Source organism: Pteropus vampyrus, unplaced genomic scaffold, assembly GCF_000151845.1.
Source record: "Pteropus vampyrus isolate Shadow unplaced genomic scaffold, Pvam_2.0 Scaffold61, whole genome shotgun sequence".
In the NCBI taxonomy this organism is placed as follows: domain Eukaryota; kingdom Metazoa; phylum Chordata; class Mammalia; order Chiroptera; family Pteropodidae; genus Pteropus; species Pteropus vampyrus.
The window spans coordinates 788,441-800,904 of record NW_011888842.1 but is presented as its reverse complement, the minus strand read 5'-3'; the positions used below and the strand labels follow the sequence as shown (position 1 = coordinate 800,904).

The window sequence follows — 12,464 nt, the reverse complement described above, 5'->3', positions numbered from 1 at the left end:
GCCCATCCCTCGACCCTTCCCTGACTGCACTCAGCACCCCTGGCTGGAGCTGGGGATTCAGAGATGACCCTTGTGGGAGCAAAGGGCCAGCACACCAACAATTCAGACACGAGGATGGCCCCATCCCACCCCCAGGCCTGCTGATCCACCTTCCAAACTCTTTCCAGGTCCACTCTTTCTCCAGGCGAGAGTCTCGGCCTCAGGCCTCTTTTTTGCTCCCTGGAGAGGTCATCTCACCTCAGAGCTCCCCGGCTCCAGTCATGCTCTTCCATGCAGCAAACCACATCCCTCTTCCTCTCCAGATCCTCCGGACCCTAGGCAAAGGTCATACCTCCTTAACCCAGCCCATAGGGCCTCTCCGTTCCAGTCTCATTCATTCATTCATCAAGTATTTATTGAGCATCCCCCCTGTGGCAGCCATCGGGGACACTGAGACTGGGTTTCTGCCCCAGTGTTGTGCCACACCTTCCAGGTGATCTTTCTGCGCCCTCTCCTTCCCTCCACACCACAACAGGAGGGACATTGACCAGATATGAATCCGACATTCTTCTGTTCACTTCCGTCCATCCTTCTCTCACCCGTCTGTGCTAGAACCGTAGCCCACCTCCCATCATTCCCCTCTCCTGCCGCTGTGCCTTTGCACAGGCTGGCCCCTCTATTAGTATGCTTTTCCTCCTTTGCCTTCACTGGTGACCACCTGCTCTTCCTACTAGGTCCAGCTCCTGATGCTTTTTCCCTTCAGGTCTTAGTCGTCGAAGGAGCTCAGCTCATACCCTGAACCAGGCCTCCAGCCGAAGCCATGCCCTGCTCACACTCTATATCAGCCGCCAAACTGTGAGTGCTCCAGCCTGGGGAAGGAGCTGGCCCAGGGCCAGCCAGCAGGGGTCTCTCTCTGGGTGTATAAACCAACTTGGCATGCAAGGGGGTCCTAGTGGAAACCTTGGCTTTGTGACTTTGACGGAGACAGTTCCTCCCAATTCCCATCAAGCCGCAACCCCCTAGTCCCAGCAGGTGTCTCCCGTGGATCCTGGGGAACACCCTGTAGGTGGGAAGCTGTGCTTTGTAGACCTGGCCGGCAGTGAGAAGGTGGCAGCCACAGGATCCCGTGGGGAGCTGATGCTCGAGGCCAACAGCATCAACCGTAGCCTGCTGGCCCTGGGTAAGACCTGGGGGCCAAATCTAACTTCCTGTGTCCCCCTTCTTGCCTGACCTGCAGCTGTCCATGGGGAAGGGGTGGTGAGGAGGTGGAACCTGCGGAGTTGTAGTACGTGGAAGAGAATTAAAGAGCTGTGAGCCAGGAGCCACAGGCCTCCTTCTGGCCTCAGCTTGCTCTTGACTCATGCCTCCCCTCTTAGGACTTTGTCGATGACTTTATAAACCCTATAAACTTTATTCAATTAGAATAAAGTTACATTCCAATTTGGGAGGTAGACACACTCAGGGGCAGAGTGTGAGCCCTCAGACATTCAGCTGGTCCCTTGTGCAGTTGGGAGGACTGAGGTCCAGTGAGAGGGAGAGAACTGGCCTGTCTTCCCACCTCCACTCCCCGTCATCGGCCCTTCCTCTGCACATGCGTGGGGAGACACTCAGGGAGCTCCTCTTCAGTTAATTTGGCAGACATTTCCTGAGCCCCTGCTGAGTGCCGGACCCTTTGTTGGGTATTGGGAGTCTAGGCTGGACAGAGCCATCTTTGCCCTCAAGAGCCCCAGTCTGGTGGCAGAGGCCAGTTTGAAAGAGAAATAAGATCATTTGTAAAGAGGGATTTTAGAGTCACACAGGCCTGGGTGAAGATTCCTGCCCTGCGTGGACCAGATGGGTGGTCTTGGGCAAGGGGTGTAACATTGCTGGGCCTTGCTCTCCCCATCCAGGTCACTGCATCTCCCTGCTGCTGGACCCACAGCGGAAGCAAAGCCACATCCCCTTTCGAGACAGCAAGCTCACCAAGCTGCTGGCGGACTCACTGGGGGGGCATGGGGTCACCCTCATGGTACCTGATGGGGGCTGGCAGGGAGGGCCAGGGCCTGAGGGAGGGGCTCCCAGAGAGAAACACTCAGGCCATCTTCCCCAGGTGGCTTGCGTGTCCCCCTCAGCCCAGTGCCTTCCTGAGACTCTTAGTACCCTGCGATATGCCAGCCGAGCTCAGCGGGTCACCACTCGGCCACAGGCTCCTAAGGTGAATGTAGGAAGACATAGGCAGAGGGACAGCATGGCAATGGTTGGGGATCAGGCAGAAGTTGGAGCCTGAGTTGGTGTCATGGTTGAAGTCTGAGACCGAGTCAGAGTTAAGATTAGAGCTGGAATCCTGATGATGGGGTCATGATTGGGTAGGGTGGGGTCGGTGTCAGGGTCATGGTCAGTGTTATGGCAGGTCTAAGGTTGGAGTCTGATCTGGGATATGATTCAGGGTCTAGCCTGGATCCCAGTTGGTATTATTAAGTCTGAGTTGAGTTGGGGCCTGATGTAGGGGCCTGTTTGGAGTCAGGATCTGGGCCAAGGTTTGAACAGAACTGAGTTTATGGTGTGACATGGAGCAGGGTCCAGCTTAGAGTGGGCCCTCCAGCCATGCAGCTAAGGCCATAGGCACTTCGATGCAATAAGACAAGGTGCCCTTTCCAAGTGGATATAGCCCTGTGCCAGGATGCAAGGCTGATGAGTGAAGCATGGGCTGGTTTTGAGGCTACACTCACTCCCCACTCCCAGAAGCCCTTGTGGTGTGCACAACTTATACAACCATGAATTGCAGCTCAGGGCCTCTTTCTCTGCAGTCTCCCATGGCAAAGCAGCCTCCGCGCTTGGAGACCGAGGTGTTGCAGCTGCAGGAGGAGAACCGTCTCTTGCGGTCCCAACTGGGCCAAAGGGACGTCAAGGGTATGCACTCCCTGGGGGTCGGATGAGGTGTGGAGAGGGTCTGGGGCTCCCGTGGACTCGGCCACCTCCCCGTTCCCTGCAGTCTCCGGATTCAGTGGGAGCCGGGTGGCCTGGGCCCAGCGGAACCTCTACGGGATGCTCCAGGAGTTCATGCTAGAGAATGAGAGGCTCAGGTAGGGCTCAGCCCCAGCCAGGGGACTCTGCCCACCCCTCATGCTGGGCTGCTTCTGGCAAATCGCACTCCGCCCCCCCATCCCCCACCCCCAGCTCCCTTCTGTCCCCACCTGCCTGTTGGAGCTAGTACACGCAATGAGAGGCTGACTGATACTCCGACCAACCCTGCCTCCTGTCACCTTCCCGGGGCCTGTTCTTCCCAGGAAAGAAAAGATCCAGCTGCAGAGTAGCCGGGACCTGGCCCGGGATGAGCAGCGCGTCCTGACACAGCAGGTCCATGAGCTGGAGCGGTGAGCGTGGCCACCAGCCCAGAGATGGGCCCTGGGACAGAGGGCAGGTGGGAAAGGGGTGGCTTGAGGAAATGGTTAAGAGTCTGACCTCTGGACCCAGGCCACCTGAGCTCTGGTACCTACTGGCTGTGTGACCTTGGGTGAGTCATGTAACCCCTCACTGCCCGGGTTTCCTCATCTGTAAAATGGGGGTAATACAGTACCCACCTTACAGGGTGTTTAAAGACTGGATAAAATGAGTCCACTCGTAAAGCATTACAAACAGTGCCTGGCACTTAGTGTTCGTTAAAAGAGGAAACGTGGGGACCAGCCCGGTGGTATGACTGAGGGCTGAAGGCACAGACCCCATTGTTCTCTTTTAGCCACCTCTTCTCCGCCTGCTGCCTTCACCAGCCAGGCCGTGGCCCAGCCCCACCATGTCCCTGTGTGATGGTGCCAGCTCCCTCCTGCCATGTGAGTCTCTACACAGCCGGAAGTGGGAAGGAGCAAGGATGATAGGGAGCCTCTGACATGCCCTGTTGCAGGCCCTGCCACCCCTCTGCTCCTGCCCCTGCTGTCATCTCTGCCCCCTGTGCCGAGCACCACTGGCCCACTGGGCCTGTCCACAGAGGAAGCTCCACCTGCCCCAGGTAGGAAAGCCCAAGGTAGGGATGAGGGAGATCTGGGAGAGCTGGAGACTTTGATCTAGGTGGTCAGTCCGGGAGGCTCCAGAGCTCCAGGGCCTCTAAGGTCCCAGGCTGGGTCACTGGGGTGAGTGGCTGGTTTGGGGCTCCCTCTGCCTAAGGTTCAGAATAGCTGTTTGCCTTGCCTCCCCTTCCTCATCCCGCCTTCTTTCATAGGCACTCACTCTGCCATTCGCTCACTCATTCATTCACTTACCTATTACTCGTTTATGCATTTGCTGATTCCTGTGTTCACTCGCTTGTTCCCTGACTCTCCTTTCAGCTCCTTGCTTTGTCTTCTACCTGCTCTGGGCACTGAGGACTCAGGTATCAACCAGACAGGGTTCCTGCCCTCTGAGAGGACATTACAAGGGCCACCCACTGCCCACAGAAAGAGCAACCAAGACCTTGCCTCGTTATGCCCACCGGACGTTCTTGGTGTCCTGTGGGGCAGGTGTGGCAGGGGCGGTGGGGTCGTGGTCAGCACAAAGAGGCAGGGCTGAGGTCCCCCAGCGTGGGCTTTGGTCTTGCCTGCAGGTGTTTGGCCCTAAGGCCCCAAATGGCATGTCCCCCTCTGTCCAGCCCTCAGCCTGGGCACCCCCGTGCAGCCCTGGCTCTGTCAAGTGCCAGAGAGAGAGGTAGGCTGGGCGCTGGAGCACTGGGCTTGGGGAAGAGGAGGCCTGGGAACTTGAAAGCTCACCTCCCATCACCCAACTCACCTCGCGCAGGAGTCACAGCGACTGGACTCAGACCCAAGTCCTGGCGGAAATGCTGACCGAGGCGGAGGTGGTACCCTCTGCACCTCCCCTGCCCGTGGGACCCCCGAACACATCACCGGTGCTGAGAGGTAAAGAAGGAAAGAGGGGGGAGCCCCTAATGCTTTCTGTGGTCTTGGGCCTGAACCCACCCTTTCCAGACCTTATTCTTTCCATCTTTGAAATAGGGTGCATGTTGAGAAGTGATTTCTAAGACCTTTCTAGTTTCCAAACTTGGAATTCTCTTCCTAGGGCCACCTGCAATCCCAGATGGGTATCAAGAGCCCATGGTGTATGTGGGGGAGGGGGGAGGAGAGAGAGTACCACCTGAGGCTTCCCCAGAGGATGTTGGGACCCTGATGGGCCTGGGCAAGGAGGGGCCCAGGTAGGGAGGGGCCCAGGGTAGTAGTGCAGACCTCGAGTCTCATCGTGCCCCTTAGGTGGGGCCACGGTTCCAAACCTGGCCCGGAGACTGGAGGCTCTCAGAGACCAGATTGGCAGCTCTCTGAGGCGTGGCCGGCACCAGCCACCCCCCCAGTGAGAACGCACGGAGTCCCAGCCAAGTCCTGCCTCACTGCTGAGGGCAAACCGGAAACCCAGGAGATCACCATGTGACCTTGGGCTGGGCTCTGAACGCCAGGGTTCCAGTCTCCTCATCTGTCCAATGGGGATAACAGCTGCCGTTCCACTCCCCAGCAGAGCTGGGCAAGGACAGTTCCTGAGGGCCAGGGGGTGGGGGCTAGAGAATAATTTGGGGAAGTAAAGGGAGGGTGCCACCCCAGACTACAAGAAATGAGACTGGATTCAGGAGAAAGCAGGCAGCAGGTAATGAAATATTTGTATCAATAAAGAGAGGCCTCAGCTCCAAGTCTGGTTATGGTTAGTCCTGTCCTCCAGGTAGTCAGTCACTTCCCATGAGGACATCCCAGAGGGGGTGGGGGGCGTTCAGGGGAGTCTAAAGAAGAGGAGACAAAGACACTGGCAGAGATGTGTGTCCCCTTCTGATCAGAAATAGTCCAGGTTCCCATCTCATGTATGATGCAAGTTTTAGTTGAACTACTGCTGTGTCCCACTGGGCAAGTGTGGGAATCAAAGGGTGAGCACCCCCAGGAAGGAAGCCTGATGGAAACTGATGAGGCTTCAAGCTGGGGCAGGTGGCAGACTAAGGGGCTCGCTTCTCTGTGCCAGCTGCATGTGGCCCGGTGCTGCAGGGGTCATGAGACCTGAGTTCTGATGCCACAGACCTGCTCTGAGACCCCAGGGAAGCCTTGCACCCTCCCTGGACCACTTTCTGGTTTCAGTTGCATGGGGGACATGGCTCCCTGTCCTGTTGCCCTCTAATGAAGGTCAAGGAGGTGAGCAGTCTCATCATCCCTGGTATAGTGCCCAGGGGGATGCAGTGGGTCTATCATTATGGGAAAGTCTAGGCCTGACATGAGGAACTGGGGGTGCCAGTGAGAGAACCTCATTACAAAAAGCCATCAGGCTGACCTAACTCTCCCATTTTGTAGTTAGGGAGACTGAGACCCAGATGACTCATTTCTTCATTGGTTCATAAATTCATTCATTCAAAAACCCCACTAGCATCAACTCTAGATCAAGGTGGCAAACAAGACCGACAAGGAGCAAGCTGGCTTTGCGCAGGGAGCTCCCAGTCGGGGGCGGGGGGACAGACAGGCTGACACTTAACCTCACACATGTGCTTTGACAGGGAAACCCAGGGGACTGGAGGCACGGAGGAGGGTCACCCAAGGAGAAATTGTCAAGGGGGTCAGGGAAGGTTAGCCGAAGAGAGTTATGATTAAGGCTCCAAGGGTGAACAGTGGCTGGCCCAGGGCAGGATGAGGCCGCAGAGGCAAAGGCCCAGAGACCCCTGGGGTGCCGAAGGTGGCCAGCATCAGGAAGTGCATGGCCTTGTGGGGCGCTTCCAGAGTTTGGGCTTGTCTCGAGGGCAGGGGAAGCCACCGAGGGGTCTTAAGGAGTCAACAGCTTAGATTTGCTCTTAGGTCACCCTGGCCACTGTGGCAGGTGGACTGACTGGTGAGGATGAGCTGGAGGCAGGGGGACCAATGAAACCAGCAGTGTGGGGAGGGACATGACTAACCAGAAGTGCCCAAGCCAGGCCTCAAGTTTGGACTCTCTTGACATGGGGCCCTGGGTTCAAGCAAGGCCCTGGGCAGGCCGGCCTGCACCACAGGTGCGGGGAACACTGGGGAAGGAGCGAGCCAAGGCCAGAGGGTGAGCCAGGGGGACAGCCGGGAGTAGCAGGGAGCCTGGGGATGGCCCTGGGGTCTCAGCCATCATCTGGACAGTGCTCAGACTTGCCCACAGGCCTGGCCTAAGGAAACCAAGTCCCATTGTTCCCACCCCACTACCTCGTGCAAGACCAAGAAAGAAAAGACCCAGCATTCTCCTGCACATCACTGCTCTGGAAAACAGCGCTGGGGATATCCTCTCATTATGCCCGCCTTTCTCCAGAGGAGTGAGGACCCACAGAGAAAAGCAGGGTGCCTCAAGGGCACAATCGAGCATGCTCTGTGACTCGGGGCAGGCTATGGGCCTTTCTGATTCTTCCCCACTGCAGGGCCTCTGACTTCTGAGTATCTCTCTGCAGGGCTGGTCCCTGAAGCTGGGGCCAACAGGGTCAGCCCAGGTTGGAGCCCCCAGCGGCCAGGAATTGAAAAGCAAGACTTTGTGGAAAAACCAGCGTCCACAGAGGCAGAGCCCAAGGACGTGGGTTAACGGCAGATAATACAGGCAGCTGGACCAGGCAGAGGTGACCGTGGTTAAGTCCACAGACTGAGCCACACAAGTTCAAATCCCAGCGTCATTTATCTGTGAGTGGTCCTGGGCAGGTGACTTAACTGCTCTGAGTCCGAGTGTCCTCATCTGCAGAACGGAAACAATAAAATTAGCCCCTCATGGAACGGGGATTAAATCCACTGATACATGGAGAGAGGTTAGCACAAGGCGTTGCCTCTTGCAGGTGGTTTGGCCAAAAGCAACTTGCAGTTAACATGGCAATTTGATGAAATTGACAATTTGAGTTTAAAAAAATAATAACCCAACAAATATTGAGAACCCACTTTGGTCCAGCATTGAACAAAGCGTAAGAATCCTTCCCCTCACAGAACACAGATAAGAAACAAGAAATGGTCAAAATACATGGGAAGTTAGTGATAAATACTATGGAGCCAAATAGAAGGTCCACCTGCCAGGGCGAGTGCAGTTCTACATCAGGGGGTCAGGAAAGGTGACATTTGTGAGGAGACCTGAAGGAGGGGAGGAGGAGTGGGCCTGACTCATGCCATAAAGTCACTTATTTCTACTCTAGGTAATTTAATGCCACATCAGCTTGGATGGCTCGGCAGGTTTGAGCCTGGGTTCCTCTTCATCCCAGATCCCTTATCTCACTCACTGCGTCCTGGCCCTGCTTGCTGGGAGGTCTCCAGCCTCAGGCAGGGGAGGCCCCTGGCATTGAGCGTGAGAACTTTCCTTAGCTGCCTTGAGAGAATGGACAGGGACCACCTAGGGGGACCCCAGCTGTTGCTGGTTCATTTGTGTTTGGATGAGCCCTTCTCCCCCTGGAGTCAGCCACGATTTTCCAGATTCCTAGTTCCAGCTCAGCAAAACCCCCACTTACTTTCCCAGGGATAGACACTGAACTCAAGGGGATTAGTCTCCACTACTCCCATCTCATAAGCCCTGTGTCCATCTCCCAATCAGCATCCTCACTCTAGAACTGCCACTTATCCAGAATCCCTAAACCCTGGAGGAATTCGATAGGATCCAGGAACATATCAAGACTCTTCAAATTCAGTGGTCCTTACTGAGAACTTGCAGATTCCAGAGGACACTTCTGGAACCCTGAAAGCTACAGACCTCCAGAATGCTGGAATTTGGGGGCAGATCTCTGGCCCCAAGAAATAGAGCAGTAGTTCTCCAGAACTGTCAAACTTAGAAGAAGGTCTTTGGTACCTCAGAACATTAGAATTGGGAGCAGCTCTTGGAAATCCTGAAATTCGGATTTCCCAGAATGCCAAATACCTAAAAGACCTGTCTGAAATGTTGAAACATTGTATAGAAGTTGAGAGGAGGTCCTCTGGGATCTTTGGCTGGAGGTAGAAATGTTCACCAGAGCTCAGAGTTTCTAACCTTGAGTTTCTAGAATGCTGGCAAATCTAGAGAGCAACCTAGACGTCTGGCAGCCTGGCTGAGTTCTCTGGATCCTTGGGGATGCCGACTCTTAGCCCGTGCAGATGGATTGGCAGAAAGCACAGACTTCAGGAAGAGCACTGCTGTGGGTGCTTGTTTTTAAAAGGCTTTAAGGTCTTATCTGGGCAACCAATCCCGAGATAGACTATGTTTGTTTATTTGTTTTTTTTTGTTTTGTTTTGTTTTTTTAAGCAAACAAACATGGTGGAACAGGGGTGGGCAGGTAGAGGTTGTCTTGCTATGAAATAAGAAGCGGCAGCTACTGGAACTTGTGGACGGGTCGGGGCTGGGGTTGGAGACCAGGATTGGAGTCGGAAGACCTGGGTTCTAAGCATGCTGTGTAGACCTACAATGCAAGCCGGACAAGCCCCCAGGCCATCACTGACATCTACAGCAGCTGGCCATCAAGGAAGACCTTGGGAAGTTAGCCAGAGGTGTCTTCCTCCAGAACCTTCATTCGACTCATGGCTCTGATCACGCTCTCTCTCACCCATCACACATTGACTAAGCCTCTGCTGGGAGGCCAGGTCTGCTCTACAGGGCGTGGGGGACACTGGCCTGACCTTAACCCACTGCCCTCCTCTCAAGGAGCTTCCAATCAAGTGGGGGAAAAGGACAATAAAGTGAGTTGCTAGTACTGGAATAAATAACAGTCAGCAAATTTCCCAGTACTCGGCATGTATTAACTCATTCGTTTCTCATAACTTCTGTGAAATAGGTGCTATTATTATCCTCATCTTGCAGTGAGGACACCGAGGCAAGAAGAGGTTTGGGAACTTGCCCAAGGTCACACAGCTAGTAGGCAGCGGAAGGGGCATTGTTTGCCAGAGTGGTCTGGCTCCTGAGGAGGTGCTCTCAACCACCATGCCAAGTGCCACCTAGTAGGACCACAGGGGAAAGGCAAATAGAGGGGCAGTTCCCATCCCGCTCAGGAACTGGTGAGTACACGAGGCAGCCTCCCTGGAGAAGCTGGTCTCCAGCAAAGCCCAGCACAGCCCAGCAAGGCCAGACCATGCAAAGGTCTTTGGTGAGTCTGAGGAAGGGGCTCCCCAAGCTCTTTTCCCTTCATGGAGGAGCTCTCACCACCCCCAAATAGAAAGGAATTCTTTACAAACTACCCAATGAAGTGGGATTCTGGGCAGTCTGAGCTAGAACCAAGAGAATTAGAAATGGACCACTGAAGTGCAGCCGCTGTGTGGGGGGCAGGGTCCTGGGTGGAGAGCTGGGCGGTCTCCATGCTACAAACCTTGGGCAAACCCACTCCCACGCTCAGCCTCGGTCTGCCCGACTCACAGCCATGGAAGCCTGGGCAAGGCAGTTAAGGTCTCTGAACCTCAGTCTTCTCCTCTGTAAAATGGGGATGTGGTTGGTTTACCCTTTGAGAAGTTAATAAGTGCTCATAGGGGCTGATGTAAGGATTGAAAGAGTGGATCCATAAAAGCTGTTTAGGACAGAGCCTGGCGTGCGGTCAGTGCTAAATAAACCTTAGTTGTTATTACTATTTTTTTTTTTTATTACTAGCAGAGACTGTCAGCACAAACGTTCTGCCATTCCAGAACCCTTGGGAGAGGAATTGCATCAATATCTGGACTCTGGTTAAACTGACTCACGAACTCGTTGACATCCAGCTCTGTGGTTCCTTCCTACAAGAATTCTTGCACAGAGGGACATGTCCATTCAGGACTCTTGCTCAACGGAGGAGCCAGGGCAGCTGATTAAGAGACATTGATTTGTCTTCCTTGAAGAAAAGCCAGTGGGACTTTCCGAAGAGGCCAGCTTGCCTCGTGGTTTCAGAAAAGAACTATTTTACTTTATTTCTATTACGCCTACAGCACCCGGTCTTCCCAGGTGGTCTCCCATCCAAGTACTAACCAGGCCCTACCCTGCATAGTTTCTGAGATCAGATGGGATCGGGCTTGTTCAGGGTGGCATGGCTGTAGAGAAAAGAGCTATTTTAGTCCCTTCGAAGGCATCGGGTGATGCGACTCGGTCAGCCAGGAGTCAGGCAGATATCCCTGGAGGTGCTGTTCTAATGGACAGATAAGATCGGCCTGTGAAGAGCAGGAAATGCCTGTGTCCTCTTCCTGGATGCTGACAGACCTTTGGAAGTTTATTTTTTGGGGATCTCTTTCTTCAAGAGTGCAAAAAGAACCAGACCCTGGACCACAAGTTTTGTCCCCAGGGGAGCTAGCTCTCAAGGAAACAACTCCAAAGAGGCTCGCTTTCTGCTTCTCCAGGCTAAGCAACCCGCTCCATGGTCAGGAAGCTAAATCGACAACACCTAAGGGCACCTTCCACCCAGGGCACCTCCACCTATTAGCATTTACTATTTGCTAAGCTCTCCCCAAAGAGCAAGAACATGACCTGTTTCTTGTCATTTAGTCCTTCTACATGCTTATGAGCTCCTATTAACCCGATTTAACAGAGGAGAAGACTCAGATTCAGAAAGGTGGAGTCAGTTAAGATCAAACAGGCAGGAAGGGGTCATGGCCATGACTGGAACCCAAGTTTGCCTGGGTGCAAAGTTCAGCTGTTTAACCATCACTCTGCTGGATGAAGCCCTGGTAATTCTCCCTGTCATAACATACAGATCGATTCAAAATTGGTGACACAAGGAAAAGCCACCACAGAGCAAGGGCTCTTTGCTTTCTAAAGTGTACCACTGAGTATCCCAGTCACTCATTCACTGGTCATTATTCAAGGAATCGCGACATGGTGATTTCTAATTCCCAGTCTTCCTCAGCTGCCTTCTAGTTGGGTGGTCTTTTTGGGGTCTGATCTACACTTCTCATCACAGTCCTAAGTAAGTCACTTCGCCTGTGTTCACTGAGTACCTGCTAAGTGCCCAGCGCAGAGCTGGGCCCTAAGAAAGAACAGAAGGGTCAGTTCTCAGTGTGGCAGACATTGAACATGATCTTGGCCGTGGAAGGGAGAGCCAGACTCACATCAGCCTGACTCCAGCTGTGAGAAATCCAGTAGCAAGAGATAGTCCGCCTGTCTGCCCCAGGTCTCTGAAAGAACATGGCCAAGGTCCCATTGTTTATCAGGGACAGGGTCTGGAAGGTCAGCAGAGTGACTCAGGTATCAGGGAGATGCATCTGGGGTTCAGTCATTACTCACTATCTGGGTACCCTTCGACACTGGATCACCTGATCTCTCAGCCCCATTTCCCCATCTGCAAAATATGACTCCCATCGTAGTAAAATGATGGAACCTTAACGAAAGGATTCTGTAAGATGCATTTGTAGAGTACTCATCCTGGGACCTGGCACGTGAAACATTGTAGGACCTTAATCAAGTGATTACTCAGGCACAGCAGCCTTGTGGTCTATAGAAGCCATACCCCATTCTGGCTTACCAGGAGGATCTCCCAGGGAACTCTTTTTGAAAGGCTCCACCCAAGCGTCCAACTCTGTAGCCCAGGTGTGGATAGGCAAGGTAGAAGTGGGATGTTTTACACTCACCAGGGAATTTTAAGCAGGCTCTGCCAAGGGAGACTG

General features: G+C 54.0%; 1 protein-coding gene and 1 pseudogene across 1 annotated transcript; one reads left to right on the top strand and one right to left on the bottom strand.

Moving 5' to 3' along the window:
- Window positions 1–6: 6 nt before the first annotated feature.
- KIF12 (kinesin family member 12) lies at window positions 7–5,617 on the top strand. Its single transcript, XM_011360935.2, is given in 14 exon segments — window positions 7–324; window positions 743–834; window positions 1,003–1,159; window positions 1,869–1,987; window positions 2,069–2,173; window positions 2,766–2,868; window positions 2,951–3,041; window positions 3,246–3,332; window positions 3,695–3,785; window positions 3,857–3,961; window positions 4,532–4,632; window positions 4,723–4,841; window positions 5,190–5,278; window positions 5,280–5,617. Coding segments are annotated over 14 exon segments (1,374 nt in total). The 5' UTR covers window positions 7–260; the 3' UTR covers window positions 5,331–5,617.
- Window positions 5,618–10,787: 5,170 nt separating this feature from the next.
- Window positions 10,788–10,906, bottom strand: LOC111740309 (annotated as a pseudogene).
- Window positions 10,907–12,464: the final 1,558 nt, after the last annotated feature.